The following is a 16,481-nucleotide window of genomic DNA, read 5'->3' as shown; positions in this document are numbered from 1 at the left end:
ACTGACCTGTTGCGACAGCCCTGCTCTACTTGAACCAAGACAAAGACTCTGCAGTGGAGGGAGGTTAATCTTGCTCATCCTACTGCCCTTCAACTCTTAGAGAGTTCCTTGAATTAGAGGGATCTTTCCACTCAGTGGATAGACCCATCAAGCAGTGGTCAGGCACCAAGACCAAGACGCACCCAGTCAATTTCTGGCCAGAAAAGGGAGCGGGAGCAATTCACTCCAATTCCATGGCCCTGCAGAAGAGGGCTGGGGAAGCCTCAGCGAAGAGTGTGTTCTCCAGGCGTCATGTTGCTATTGGGTTAGGATCTCAGACGGGAGATGGGACAGGCACAAGAATGCCAAGTTCTGTCACCTTCCTCCCTTCGGTTTTTCTGTTGTTATCATTGCCCCAATCCATTGGGATCATTTTCATTCCAGAAATGAGAAAATTCTGAGGACTCAAAAGATTTAGCTAGGCCCAACAGCTTCCGCATGCCTAGATGGCTTTTATTTGTATTTTAAAAAACCCAACCACTACAGATTATGGCGGCTTTTATTTCTTGCTGTATCTGCTGAAGGATCTGCCTAATTTTATTTGCAGTTTAACACACTGTTGTTGCTCTTGTTTTATTTTGTTTGCTATTTACCCAACAAAGCTTTTGAAAAGAAACACAAAAACAGTCGTTTCGCAACAAATTGTTTTTGAAACTCCGCTCGGCTTCTAAAGGGATGCATCACGTAGCATAGAAATCCCAAAGTCTCCCTGGGTGTGTGGAATTAGTTACACAGTCCTTTGGATCCCAGCCCTGGCATCTCAAATTTCAATTAACTTTCAGAGTGCAAACTTAATATATTAAAGAGAATTCAAAGCCATTGCCCCCTCCACACACAAACACACATATGGAAAAAGGAGAGGACACAGTATGGCTACATTTCCTGGCTTTTCCTCCTCCTTTTAAAATTAAGTTTTCATGGTCGTCTCCAGTTATATCAACGCTCAGAGACCAAAATCACACATTAATGGTTGCTTTATTACCTACAAAGCCTTTCGAAGCCAAGAAAAGTTAAGTCTCTATAGAAGCAAATAATTTTACATGGTAAGGATATTTCACTGTTTTATTTTATGAACTGATAAACACCTAGCCAAGTTACAAACAGAGAGGTGGAAATGCAAGCATCATGTTAATATTTAAACTCATAGAGACCTTGGCAAAAAACCCTCTCTTTTTCCGACTGGGCAGGTGCTGCTGTTTTGACTGTACAGCTTTGTTTTGGAAATATGTATAAATTAGACATCTTTAGAGAGGAAATACTGCAGATTTCAGGATTGTTGGACGATGCTTTGTTAAAACGAGTTTCCCCTCAACCTTCAAAGAGACTGTCTGTAAGAAAAAGGCATCCTTGCTTGAACCAAGAATCTTTATATTAACCACCCCCCCCAAAAAAAACCCCACTAGTTTTTGAATCACTTTGGATTTCATTGGTCTGAGTCACTTTCACTCTCCTCCTTGATTCCACTGTCTTCTCCAGCAGCGTTTTCCCCATCACTCTGTTTATCCCAGTCTTTCATGGAAGCTCCCATCATGAAGTCGTCTCGCAATATACTCCAGGCCGGTCCATCTTCCGATCTAGATTCATCCTGAGAGTTGGGAAAGGAGACGAGTGTGAATGGTAATATCAAGCAGAAGCAAATTAAGTTTCCTTAACTGGAAGCATCCAAGACAGACTATATTTAGAATTATAGATATGCTACCTGATCCCTACAGGGATCTTGCTTTAAAAAGTAATGGAAACCTTTAAAAAGTAATGAAAGTACCCCCACGCAGAGGGCCTTCTTAGTATCACAGTAGTCTCTCACCTACGGCTGTGGAACGCCTTCCTCTCAGATGTCATGGAACTAAACAACTATCTGACTTTAGAAGACATCTGAAGCCAGCCCTGTATAGGGAAGTTTTTAATGTTTGATGTTTTACTGTGGTTTTCTAATCTGTTGCAAGCTGTCCAGAGTGGCTGGGGCAACTCAATCAGATGGGTGGCAAATAAATTGCTATTATTAATATCTTCACTCAAACCCCACCTTGCATAGCTCACATCTGACACCTACTCACATGGCTAGAGCTTACAAAAGAAAGGCCCAAGATCCAATTGAAAAAAGAAATAAATGTACGTAAGACAAGGCATCTTAAAAGCAAGAAAATCAGTAAGTCAAAGAAGCATCAAAAGGGGTTTTTCTCCAGTAGCTACCCATGACACCCCATAGAGTGGCGGTACTCAAGAGAAGACTTGCCTCTACTGAAGATCTTAGCAGGGAGTCCTTCACAGTCCTGAAGTCAACTAAACCCAGACTGGGAGCCTGCAGAGCTGACAAAGCACTGCTACAAACCGATCATGTTGCCTGGCCCAGGCAGCCCCATGTATTACAGTAGTCCAACCAGCAGGTTACTGAAACATAGGTTATCAGAAGAACATAGAAGACTGAAGTTGGGCTATATCTACCCAAAGCAGACCTGTACCTGGCATGCCCGCCAACCTAAGCTGGTGAAAGGCAACCTGGCCTACAGAGGCAACATGTGGCCTCACTGACAATGCTGGAACATCCCCCAGGCAGCCCGCCCCTTTTGGGGGGAGCACAACCCTGTCAAGAACAGGGTGAACCACCACCAGGAAGACACCAAAACATGAACGATGAACGCAACCAAGTAGAAGAACAGTTTGCCAGCACCTCCTTTGGAAGAGGCCGCCGAACAAAAGCACTTGAAAATGGTGCCTCAAATTCCAAGCCATAGGATACCATGGTCAATTGCATTTAAAGCGACCGAGAAGAATTGCACGCAAACTCCTGGTGGTTTTGGTCCCTCGAGGTGACCAAAAGCAGGCCTAAAGTCTACATGAAATGTCTCTAGAAACTCAGCCCTCATCTCCGAGTGCTTGGCACTGTATGGCAATCACATAAGCTCCGTGAATCCCCAAAGAAGGGTGATTCCCACCTCTAAAAACTGAAGATGTTTAACCGGAGACTTCTTCAGTAAATAGTTTACAGCATACTCCATTATCAAACATGTTAGAGAGCTTATTTTGACATCTGTAAGAAATGCAGCGTTTTAATAGTAATCCGAGGGCTGGCTCATGCATGACATACATCACTTAATCTCTCAGCACTCAAGGAATAGCAGATGAACGCAAAAACTACATCTGGGATCTACAGGAAAGCACAGAGAGCTGCAGAGTGTACAGGAATGCACAACAACATCTCCCCCATACTCCCAAATCTCTCTTGGTGGATCAAGTTAAAAAGCTTTTGGATCATGCGTGCAACTCCCAACTCCGTGTCATTCCAAGAGATTTCAAAATACATGTGAACTGAGGACCGGCTTCATTTTATTTCTGCAAACAAGGTGCATGCAAGGACACAGCGTTGGGTGCTTAAGTAGCAAGAGTGCTGGCTATTTTCAGACAGGCTACAAGCATGGCATGGTGCACTTTGACCTCCCCCCCCCCAAATGGATTAATCTATAGTTAACCCAGGGAACAGTGTCTTTTTAAAAAAGCTTCTATGTGGCAATCTAAGCTGCCTCTCTTTAATTACTCTCAAGATACAGCTTCATTAAGACATTACCTGGCACATTGCACCAACACAAAACATGGGTTTCATAAAGCCCTCAAACAAACAACTCACCCCAAAGTTAACATTTAGCGTATCTGGTTAGTTACCCAAAAGCCTCCTTGGTGTCAGCCAGTCATATGGGGCAATATCTGATGATAGTCACACTCAAAGGAGACCCACTGATTTCAGTGGGTCTATTCAGAGTATGACTTAATTGTCATATCATCATAGCAGAAAGCTGCCATGTTGTTGTTGTTCAACAAGTTCATATCTGGATAGCAATACACTGGTAATTTTACTCTGAATTTGTTTTTATGCCTGGAAGCAGGTGGTATAAGGCTACTTTGAGAAGGTATAAAAAAGACAGAACTTTGGTTTTTACTAAGGTTTTAGAACTTCACTAGTTGTCCGTTATTTGAGAATGAAGAAGCAAAAAAGACATTTTCTACAGTGCAACAGCACCACTTTGTGGTGGCTACAATTCAAGCAGTAGCATACCAAAACATAGCCTTTGCAGCAAAAGCTAAACGTGTCCTGTGGCTTAACAAATTTAGTTTGCATTCCTATATACAATTACGTGGGGATAAATCCCACTGAATTCAATGGAGCTTACTTCTGGATAGAAACATATAGGACTGCAGTGCTATTGCATCAACAAGGCATTTAGCGCTTTCTTTTTAATAAACATTTACCAAAGAAAATTTACAGAGAGATCCACAGTTATGATTCGTTTTCAGTCCCATTAAATACAGCTCAGCCGTGTTCAACATCAAACTAGCAGCATAATTCTAACCACATCTAATCAGAAATTCCCAGGTCCTGTTGAGTTCCCTGGTATGCAGGTATAGTGGGACTGCAGCCTAAATATTTTTTTTTAACTTAAAGGTAAGTACTAATGAAATACCTCATATACATGACTACTCCAGAAGGATGTAATCTTGCAAAAAACCAGACCCATCTGCATTCTTCCTTCCCACTGCCCCTCACATCCCACTATTAAATAGCATTTTTTTACAATTATTGTTAGGTTCCATTGTAATTAATTCTATGGATTGGTTTGGTAAGCTTTGAGGCTTACACAGACCCACCAAGAGAGTTCTTGCTATTACCAAGAACCATTGTCAAGCTGTAACACTCCCTCCTAACCAAGCCCCATCACCATTAAGATCACTTCCTTTCTTTCCTGCAGGGTGGAAACCAGCACAGATCTCATGCGTCTAGTGTTTGATGGGTGCACACATGTATGCATGAAATCTTCCTGGGAACCATTGGATCTGGACTGTTTTCACACACTAATACCACATCCTGTAGAATTCTACCAGTTATATTTTTATCTGCACAATCAGAATGAATTTCAGAAACCAAAATGCCTTTTTCTGTGTAGCCTGAGCAGGAGCAGTGAACAACATTATAGTTAATTGTTGTATCTTGTCTTCACTAACCCTAGCCCCTGCTCACAGTTGTGAAGAATATCCTTATACTATGAATTGTCTGTATCACCATTAAGAAGAAGGGGGTAGGAATAGGCCAATAGGTATGTGGACTGTCCCTGGATAAAGTGACTTTTCTTCTTTTAGTTCTCAAGGGTTGTCATCTGAAGTAGCCAGACGTTTAACTGATAATCAATCACAGTCAGTAAAACATTTGAAAAACAAGGCTTTAGAGCTGTCTTGCCCCCAAATGGCAACTAGACATTCTATTTTGGTGACTGTAACCTTGGTTTAAGGAGCTATTTGGCATCTAGCTTATATATCTGAATTTCTAACACTGATCTGCTATATGTACAGTGAGGAGTCCTGAGTTTCTGCACCACATCTACATAGCAAAATAGACATATGCACTTTTCATACATCACTGTGTATATGAAGAGTATATGTGATTTTCTACATGGAAGTGACAGCCATATGGAAAACTTGTCTTGTGGGAGGACACCCACTGACAGAGAAGCACCTTGGGCCACCTAACATATTTTTAAAACTCAAAGCCCACAAACACAAATCAGCACATCTGATGTGCTCATTGACTTCACCCCATGGGCCAACATGTGAATCGATTCTGACCCAGTTCTCCTAAAAGAGAAGAGAAAGAGTCCAAAGAACACAATAAGGTCCTTGTCTACATGATTAGCAATTAGCTCACATCGACTCCCTCTGCAAAAACGTATTATCTAATGCCAGAATCCAACTTCCTCTAACAAACTTATTCCTGGCACCTGCAACATGACACAGCTTTAATTCTACCTTATTAAGCCAAGGCCTACATTCCTTGCCTTCCAAAATGGCACATTCCTGAGAAGCCAAAACAATCCGTATCTTGGCACAGCAGTGCAGAGAGGTGTATATTCACAAAACCCCACACCTACATAGGCACTTCTTTTTGCATTTTTGTAATAAGAACGATACCATCATACGGCTGAAGGAATAGTGTGCAAAATTCCTTACCCACCCACCCAGAAAAGATGACTGGTCTTCTACGTTTGCTTCATTGGTGCAAAGCGAAAAAATTGTAAATTTCATTTGGTGCTTAGGTGCAGTGTCTCATCTCTGTTCATGTTTTCAACAAGTTGTCATTTACTAGGCATCAAAGCATGCAAAATTTCAATGGGGACTGGATAGTCTTGTCTTATTTCCTAACATTATCCTTGCAGCAAAGGCCTGCTTCTGGTGGAACAAACTGCAGTTTCTTCTACACCAGAAGCAGAAGCTTTACCTCTCCTCTCCTCATACACACAGAGCACAATGGAGGGCTGAAATCCCAAGACTGGTGCTCATAACAAACCATTGTTTATTGTTGCTTCCCAACCAGTCCAACGTGTATGTGAGAAATACTTCTTAGAAACGGCAAACTTAAGCTCTTGTACTGAAATCAAAAGGACTTACAAATAAACATGTTTTGCAGCAGCTTTTTGCTCATTACTCTGAGGACTCATTTACCAGGGCAAACTAATCTCCATTTAGTAGAAACATATTGGCAGTCCAAGCTCAATTAGTAAAATAAAAATAGAGACAAGACAACCCTTTGGAGGCAATAAAACCAGCCCCAGTGGGGGCACTGCAATTTTTACAGGGGGGCTGAATGCCAATCATTGGAAAGCATTCAAACCTTCATCCCAAAAAAAATTCTTTGGGGGGTGGGCTTGTGACTTGTCTAGTTAGGTATGTAAAATCTTCATTTGGCCCTGCACAGGATTGTGGCCAAACTTTGAAGCTGGGAATTTACCTAGGAATTCTCTTGTCACTGAGTTTGCCAAACCACAGCACAAGTGAGCTTCTACCCATTTTTCCCCGCTTTAATTCTTGATTGCATGAGCAGTCTTTGGATGTAAAAACAAATCAAGTTTTTGATAGGCAAAGACATCAGCTGGGACATTGAGAGAATGCTATATACTAAGAATGGCTAAATACAACCGCTGCAAGCTTGAACATTTAAGCTCCCTATGAATCAGTGGGCTGAGACTGAAAAGGGCATTGCTTTCCCAGCTGTATCGACTTAGCAGCTCTCCATAGCAAAAAGAGATTTAAAGGAAATCTTACGATGGCTTTTCCTTCCCATCTACATTTGTAGCTACCATGTACATTGCACATCAGGAACAAACTTGACCTCCCTCACCCACCCCCCTCCTCAGTAAAAATAGGTAACTGAAGCAAACAGCAGGCAGTGGGAATCAATGGCAATACAGCATTTAAGCGTTCCCTAATGCTGGCTGGTAGGCCTTGAACTTGCTTCATTCTTAAGCCATTTTGACTTTGGTGCATTACTATAATAATTACTGTATATCCCAGGTCCCCAAAATGAGGAGGAATATTAAAGACAACTATTTCTTTCATGTGGCAACTTTGGTTTATCAGGTCATTTAGAATTTATACGATGAAGAAACAAAAATCCCTCTAGGGCCTCAAAGGGGCATTACAGCTTTGGAAATAGGCAAAATGCATTTAGATTTAAGCAAAGGCAAGTGATAAATCATTTTAAAAAAGGCTTCAGTCAGTTGAGAGCCATACTGAAAATAAACTCCAGTCCTCTCTGCAGAATGCAATTTCAATTGGTGGGTGGGTGATGGAATTGGCCACTGCTGTCTTGGAACAAAACCCAAGCAGCAAGTTATACTGGCTTCAAAACACAAATGTGAAAAATGATGTACACAATTGAACAGCCACAGTCCCATCAGCAGCTCTTAATCAGGAGGCTCTGCTACAGCTGCTGGAAAGCATTCCCAGTAAGCAAACATCGCAGAGAATTGTTTACAGCACCTGGTCTCCATTCTATTCTGGATAACATCATCTCCAGCACACAGAAGTGTTGTGTTTGTCCTGCTTTAATTAGCCACAGAGCTGTGGAATTACAGGTTGGCGTTCTGAGTCCTTGCTGGGGGACCACCCAAGGAAGGCAACCTGTCTCCATGTACACCCAATATTTAACAGCCTCACTTGGGTTCTGTTTCAAACCAGGCGAATAAACGCATGCTTCAGGTTGACACTGACCAAGGATGAAGCTCCTGCAAGCTTAAGCCCAGCACTTAATCAGAAACATGCACGGAGGGCATCAATGGGCCATACAGCACTTCTAGGATCAGAGGAAGCCTGCCTCTGAATGCCAGTCACTAGGGAATTGTAGCAAGTCAGGGATATCGTGCTCATCGCCCGCCTGGGGTGCTTTCCCAAAATATCTAGTCTCCCACTGTAGGAAACAGGATGCTTTGATGGACAGGTCTTTCGTCTGATCTGGCAGGGCAAGCTAAAGCATGATACAGGTGGTGGACGCCACAATTAACATCAGGCCTTTGGATGCAACCTTACTTACTCCCAGTTTCATCCCACCTACCTTGCTTATGACAGAGTTCTTCCCTGGCCACATTCACTCCTTATCAGCTGGAATGTGCACAGTTTCTATAGCAGTTCTTTGACATGGAGGCAATGGCCACTTTCACACCATGCTGCTTTAAATGTATGTGGGCAGAAACTGCACAATCCAACTGACAGATGAGTATTCCCAATTAAGATTCAGTTGCTTCCAATACTATTCCTCTCCAGCTGCTGACTCTTCCATTTTTGGTGTTCAGGATTCAGCAGCAACCCAACACCATCACCCTTGGTTTATGCACTGGTACATGTCAGTGGCGGCTCATTTAATCAGGTCAGATATTCAGCACATACATAAAAAATGGGCAAATAACTCATGTTTTCCAACCTTCAGTCCAGTAGTGTTTCATGCCCTGGTTTTCCCTGCTTCCTCCTCTACAAAATTAATACTAAGCCCAAGGAGCAGGATGCTGATGGGCAGTGCCAACCCCTTGACCTGGTTGCAAGGAGGCAGGCAGGTAGAAATTGAGGGCAGAATGTGTCTGGTGGGACAGTGCCCCACTGGCCCTACAGAAGCAGCCTCCACTGCCCCAGTACAAGCTGCTGAATTCTAGGGCACTAACAGATTGACGGGATTTGCTTCTGAGTAAACAGGGATAAAACTAGACTGCTTTCCAGCCTACAGAACTTTACTTTGAACAACAAAATGGCAGTAGAATTATAGAAATGAGCATGCATAAAGTCACGTCAAAGAAAATACAGTTAAGCAGCAGCAGCTACAATGGCTTTCAAACTACAACTCAATGAGCAGACAAGTGGCAAACTGCATCTGCAAATTAACCTGGAGGGGCCTTAGAAGCAGCGTCCTAATTATCCTTTTCAGTCCCATGGCTATATGAGATTTGCAACATTGCCAGATAATTTCCATGTGACCCACCAGTGTTCAGCGCTGTTCCACCCCTGGGATTCCATGTTCAAAAATATATACAATTAGTACTGGGGCAGAAAAGCTTCATTGTTCCATAAAGGAAAAAAATACTTATTAACTTAAATCTGCATCACTAAACATGAGATGTTTTCAATAGACCAAGATTCTCTGTAGAATTCCCCCTACTTTTAAGAATGCACTCCTTATTAAGGGAATATGTGCAGAGCCAGTTGAGAGACTGGCAGTACTAGGGTCTAAATTCTCTGTTCATGAGCCAGGTAGGGTTAACGAAGGCGTAATGCTTTGTTGAACATCTTAATCCCGACCTGGAAAGATCAGACCGTCTATCGGAAAGAATCCATTTTTATGCTAGCTTAGCCCTTGGCCTCCCTGGAGAAGAGCCTGCCAAATCCTGGCCATTCTGTACCAATTCCTAAAGTGTGATATGGACCATATAAAAGGGCTTGGACTGCGCTTGGCCAATTAATTCCAAAGCCTCTATGATCCTTCCAGGTTGTTACTAAGATGCAAGCTCAATAAGACACACAAACACACACACACACACACACACACACACACACACACACAAATCAAAACTGCTTCCCAAGGTGCATTGCTTACTGATGGTTAATGTGAGGCTCTGATAGCAGCAGGCTGGCTACTGAAAAGCAAGAGGATGGTGGGTGCAAAGTCTCATAAACGAGGACACACACAGCTCGATGCACTACAAGCTAAGGAGCAGGGGAAGAGAAAGACATCTTCCTTCCTTCCCATCTTCTTCTGACTGGTTTGCCAGAAAAGGCCTTTTCTTGACCACCTTCTTAAGAAGTAGGGGGGCAAAGTCACACCTTCACTACCAAGGCCTTTCACTCCACATTGCTGAACACATTTCCATGACCCTGAAGAAATTTGGAGGCAACGTTCTGCAAGGAAAAGGCACGTTGTCTATCTATACAACGGAGCCCAAAGCTAGAAGTCAATTTGGAATTAAAATGATACCTAACGAAAGCTTGGGAAGTTTATATTTCAGAATTTACTATCGTTACAGTTGTCCACAACAACATGACTCAATAAAGATCTGAATGGTGCCATTTTCAGCTTCAATGTAAAAGACAGCTTAGGGTTAAAGGTAAAGGTAAAGGGACCCCTGACCATTAGGTCCAGTCGTGGCCGACTCTGGGGTTGCGGTGCTCATCTCGCTTTACTGGCCGAGGGAGCCGGCGTACAGCTTCCGGGTCATGTGGCCAGCATGACTAAGCCGCTTCCGGCAAACCAGAACAGCACACGGAAACGCCGTTTACCTTTCCACCGGAGCGGTACCTATTTATCTACTTGCACTTTGACGTGCTTTTGAACTGCTAGGTTGGCAGGAGCAGGGACCAAGCAACGGGAGCTCACCCCGTCGCAGGGATTCAAACCGCCGACCTTCTGATCAGCAAGTCCTAGGCTCTGTGGTTTAACCCACAGCGCCACCCCCGTCCCAGCTTAGGGTTAGGGGAGCCTAAATGAGAGATAGCGCAGGTGAATTAGCATTCAAGACAATCATGACCACAGGAATAACGGAAGCTGTTAATATAATACTGTCAAGTTAAAACTCAAATAAAATATATGTGAATATCATGCTTCTAAAGTTCAATAAAGCAGTCCTAATTGAATTAGAGATTTTGGATGTCTGTGCATGATGCATGTACTAGATCAAAAGGTGTGTATCACAGGTTGTTCCAAGTTGTTTTATATACCATTGCTATATTTAAACAAAAAAACCATTCTGGCAGTAATACCGGGGGAAATAAGGTAACAACCCGAGTTCCCCTTGCAAGATATTTCAACACAATGGATAGTACTGGTTGTTAATTTAAGGTCATGCATTACATATGAACACATGCACAAAACAGATCATGTAATTGTTGATTTATCACCACTATGATTTAATACGCTTTTTTCTCTTGCAAGTTTCTACAATGCAGTCCTGTTCTTCAGGCTACTTAACAAGTTCCAAACATCTCCCTAGCTCATATATTATAATAGCAGAGGGAGATTCTGGTATGCAGACAAGCAGCTACAGTGCTTCTAGCAGAGACACCCAGCAGAGGCACCTCCACTTTTGCACAATTGTTAGGATATATGAGGTTCAGCTACACTTCGCAAAACAAACTTTTAAAAGCACAGAGGAGCTTTGTAACTGCCCAATTGTCTCCTTAGTGCGGACTTGGACGCAGCCTGACTACAGAGTGCAGATATGCAGATACTGACGTACAACACAACTGCAGGAGCAAGGGGAGCAAAAACACAAACTTTTCCAAATTGCAGAGGGGATGAATTATGATGAACAAGGGAGGAAGATCCTGACCAGTAGGGAGGGAGACGCTCTCTGAATCTTGCATCTAGCCTCAGTAGAAGAGGGGAAGTGTAGAAATCAATGCTACAGCACAGCCTGCCCCTCTTCTTTCTCCACTGCCAAGTTCTTGCATTATCTCCCTCCAAAACCATGCTGTGCTCATCCTCTATCTCCCAGAAGATTGTATCTTAGTACTCCCTGTGCAAAGGGGTCCAAGGCAGGGTTGGTATTCCTGGCTGGCCCTACAGTGGGCACTGGAGTAGTAGAGATAAAACTCTTCAAGTACTGGGGGATATCCAATAAAGATAGAGTAGACTCAATGGACTTAAGTCCCCATTATGTCTCTGTGAGAGGCCATGCTCAGAATAACTCAACTCAACGCTGGGAATACAAATGTTCCAAGCCTGCCACCTCTCACTGCTACCACACTCTAAATAGCACGGCACAAACAAACCCCGCTGCCTTCCCCAAGCAGGCTTTCCAGATAAGGAAGATGGGAAGGGGGCAGAGACCACAAGATCCTGCCCAGAAACAAGCATTATGTACCTTGGAGAGAAAAAAATATATATTACAAAAGTCAGCAGGTTCAGCGAGGATTAAGAAATACTTTGATAAACCGTTAATGATATGAAAGGCAAAGTCCTTGGATCCTGTTCAAAAAAATAATTACTCCCATCTGAGCACAGAAAATCTGCAGAGAGGGCTACAGTTTTTAAAGAAGCATGAACAAGTTTTCAAACACCAGACCGTGAAACCTCACTGGAGCTGTAGAGGAGACAGGCGATAGGAAAACCCTTCTCTGCTGGTGAACGTGAACGAGCATGCACAGGATCTGCACAGGCAGCAAAATTAGGTGGCACGATAAAGATGGTATCAGATTGTAAGCAGGGATGGGGAAGGAAATCAAACTGTGGTCTCTCCGCCCGCCCCCCCCCCCAAACACAAAACGCTGGCTTTCTAGCTGCATACAATTTTAGGCAGGGAAACTTCCCACACTTCCCAAACTTTGAACCGCTTCATGTAAAGATCTGCCTTCCATCTTTCCTTTTTCCTTTCTCCTTCTGTGATGGAACTCCTATTTGGGGACTTCCCTGGCTTTTTTCTGGCCCACATAGGACCAGTCTGGATAGTTGGCCTTGCTGAAGATTTGACATTTTCATCCCCAAAAAGTCTTGGATTTGAGTTTCTACTGAAATGAGGCTGCATTTTAATCTTGTTTTTAAGTTATATTTTAATCAATTGTATACCTGGTGTTAGCCGCCCTGAGCTCGGTCTTGGCTGGGGAGGGCAGGGTATAAATAAAATTTATTATTTTAAAAAATTATTATTGTTGTTGTTGTTGTTGTTTTGCAGTTGTAGAACTCCAAAAGCTTCAAAAAGATCAAAAAGATCCAGCTCACAATGTAGCGAGGAAGATGTACCACAAACCCTTCCTAGGAATGTACCCTCCACGGCATTAAATTCCTCTATTAAAGAAAAAACAAGGCACTTAGGTGGCAAGGCTGGTGTTCAACTACTTCAGACCCTGCTTGTGCCGCTCTCTTCAACCCTGGGTCCCCAGATGGTGTGGGACAACTCCCATCATCCTTGAAAGCTGGGCAAAGCTAGTCGTGGATCATAGGAGTTCGAAGCTAACAACGTCTAGGGCCCAGGGTTGAAGAATTCTGTGTTACAGCATGCTCTATTCACTAAGGATCACATGTGCTACTTTGAGAACATGGTGAGATATGGTGTATGCTTGAGCACAAGCAAAGTAGTTCTAACCTGCAGCATGCAGTTACTTAGGAGAGCTATATGGAATCGCAGGCACTGGAGAGGTCTTGCTCTCTGTTTCAAGGTTTGTTCAGCAGCACATCTGCTGCCCACACGACTGTTCAGGCTACGGTGTGTGCTGCTGAGTAGGCAGTGTCATAGCAGAGAGGCAAAATAAATACTTTCTTCATGACGAGGGCTTCTGAATGATCTGTGGCTGACCTTAAGCTACCATAGTGTAGGAACTGATAAGATTCCTTCCCTGTGGCCTTGAATATCGACACTTACAATTTGGCCTACCAGAGCATTCATTCTTCAAGTTCAATCAAAACATTTCAAGTTCAATTAAGACTTGTTTTCCAAAGCTGGACTTGCCAGGTTAAAAGAGAGAGAGAGAGATGCGCAAAGCAGTTTAGAAACCTAATAACCATGCATTTGCAGGCATTCCCACACCAACAAAAAGACACAAAGTGGTGGTGCACACTTTTGGCAATGCACGGCACAAAAATGTGCACAGTTCTGACATCTACTCATTGCACGGAGCTGGAGGAAACTTTGTGTTCCCCACCTCTCTCTGATCTATGGCCACAATCGAGCTTCATAACCCACCTCCCCCCCCCAAAAAAAATTAATACATTGAAACAGTACTTCTCCATTGCAGACTGATTACCCTGGAGATATTCATGCAAATTCCATCTTTTGCAGTTTCACTCAAGAGTTTAGATGCATTAACAACCTAACTGTCACATAAAGGCTGCAGAAATCCATAAGGAAGGAACGCTTAATATGCATGTCCCCAAAATACCTCCATCCACAAATATTTGTGTTCTGAGGTCAAGTTCCTACCTGATGCTGAACATGCCAATTCCCATTTATTTCTTTAAAAGGTGAAGGGTGGGGAACAAAAGCAAAACCAAAGCCAGCCTTGACTGAGAGCCACATGGCAACCCCTCCGCCCCCCAAGAGTTGGTTTAGTTGAATAGTAGGAAGAGATTTAGAGTTCAAAAAGTTGCAGGACGTGAAAATGGGGAGGGGGGGAGAAGAGGAGAGAATAGCCACAAATACCAAGGCATTACTATAAAGACAGATTTTGCCGCAAATGCATATGATCTAAAAATCCAGGATTTTGCACATCTCCCCACCAGCTTTATAACATTATTTCAACTAAGGGGTTGAGGGGAAGGTATCAGATGTTAGGTTTGGAAAGCTGACAAAAGCTTCTCCCATCCAAAACTGATTTTCTGAAATACCTACCAGGCGGGGGGTGGGGGTGGGGAGAGAACCAAACACCCCACATCGTACTTTTTACCACGCAAAAAGACAACCAGGACATTTCAGCCGTACAGAAGCAAGATGTCCTCCAGCACCCATTTTGTTCATCAGTTCCACGGGTAAAATATGTACGGGGCCTAGTCAAACCACAGGAGTCTCTGCCTGGCAACTGTGCATATTGGCTAGACACCGTGCACAGCACACCTGAATGTGCTGCCGAGTTGTGCACAGTCTCCATTTAACCCACAGTAAAACTGAACACACACATACACACAGAGACACACACACAAGACTTCACAAGGGAAGAGGAGCTTGTTCTCTTCTCATTCTGCAAGTACTCCAGGCAAAAGGAGAGTGAAGACCCTCCCAAATGGGAGCCTGCCCAGTCCCCATCCCCCCCAATATACCATAATGGCATGGGTTTCGTTCTCCTTGGCTAGGCCACGCTTGCATATTACCCCCTCCTTACTTCCACATAGCTCCTGATCTGCCTTCCCACCCAACCTCAATGATTTTTAGTGACAAGACCTGCTCTGTCAGCAACCAAAGCACCAACTCTGACCACAGTGCTAGCTATGCAACACGCCCTGTAAGTCAGTTTTAAGTTTCTGTGTACCAACAGATTACAAACAGCAGCGCTGGAGAGCTTCTATTACAACATCAATCTTATTATTCTAATTTTTACAGCCTTTGAAATCAAGCAAGCTGGACAAATTTAAGGAGAAATGGAACACTTGGCGACAGTCTAAGTTACTCTTATTACCCAATGAATTTTTAAAATACTTTAATCGTACACTTGCGTGAAACTCAGAGGGTTCTTCATGCCACGGAGTGTTTCGGCATGCTTCCCGAAAGCACACTAAACAAAGAACGCATGACAAACTGTTGTCTCCCAACTGATTAAAGTATTTCTTGCTGGCACAGGAAAGCGCTTAGTTAACTCCAATGGAATGGGGCCAAGAGAAGTATTCCACCCACTAGCGAGCACAAAGTTCAAGCATGAACGCAAATATGCATTATAAACATGCAGCTTCTGAAATTCTAGATTCCGAAACCCCAAGTCCTGCTCCCTTTCGAATCTGACTGATCCAACATCTTTGCCCTTGAACGACTTTTTAAAAGCAGATTCCTCTCGGAAGGAATTATTGTATCGGCAGTAACCTTGCAGCTAGGCTGGAACACAGGTATCTCGGCAGAACTTTGAATGAAAACTAAAACACTGCAGATAAAGTCTGTCCCCGATTCAAACCAGTGTGAACAAATGTCATTCTGAGGTCTGAGGTTAGCCCCAGAACCAAGTCATTCACAAGCCCACCACAGATACAGTCATACCTCGGGTTGAAGCTGCCTCAGGTTGAGCATTTTTGGGTTGCGCTCTGCAGAAGCGGCAAATCGCAACCCACGCAGATGCAGGTTGTGTTCGCTTCAGGATGCGAACGGGGCTCCAGAACGGATCCCATTCGCATCCAGAGGTACCACCACAATGGTAAGTACCAGATGAAACATAGGAAAGACAGAATTTCTAACCTCCAACCTGTCATTTCAAGTTTTCAACAGTCTTAATATACAGAATGTAAACAGTCCTTCTGGTTCAGATCAATGGCCCATCAGTCAAGTATCCATAGCCAGAGTGGTTGACATAGGCTGGGTTGATACGCAACACAAACCCATGATTTGCTTATTTGAAACTATAGATCCATAATGTCTGAATATGAGCCTACTCCCATTTGGAGCTATCGAACTCAAAGCATGGCTTGAAGCTAGGATAAACTGTGGTATACTTTTATGTTTGAATTGACAGAC

General features: G+C 43.4%; 1 protein-coding gene across 1 annotated transcript in view; it reads right to left on the bottom strand.

The window, feature by feature from the left end:
* Positions 1-995: 995 nt before the first annotated feature.
* RRP15 (ribosomal RNA processing 15 homolog) overlaps positions 996-16,481 on the bottom strand; it is a 28,797-nt gene continuing 13,311 nt past the window's right edge. The window contains exon 5 of the mRNA XM_079969004.1: positions 996-1,624. Within this exon, the coding sequence (XP_079825130.1) occupies positions 1,463-1,624 (162 nt within the window). The 3' untranslated portion in view covers positions 996-1,462. The remainder of the gene's footprint in view (positions 1,625-16,481) is intronic.

The sequence above is a fragment of the Podarcis cretensis genome, assembly GCF_951804945.1.
Source record: "Podarcis cretensis genome assembly, chromosome: 3".
NCBI classification, from domain to species: Eukaryota; Metazoa; Chordata; class Lepidosauria; order Squamata; family Lacertidae; genus Podarcis; species Podarcis cretensis.
Note: the sequence above shows the minus strand (reverse complement) of the source record. Positions and strands in the feature narration are given on the sequence as shown.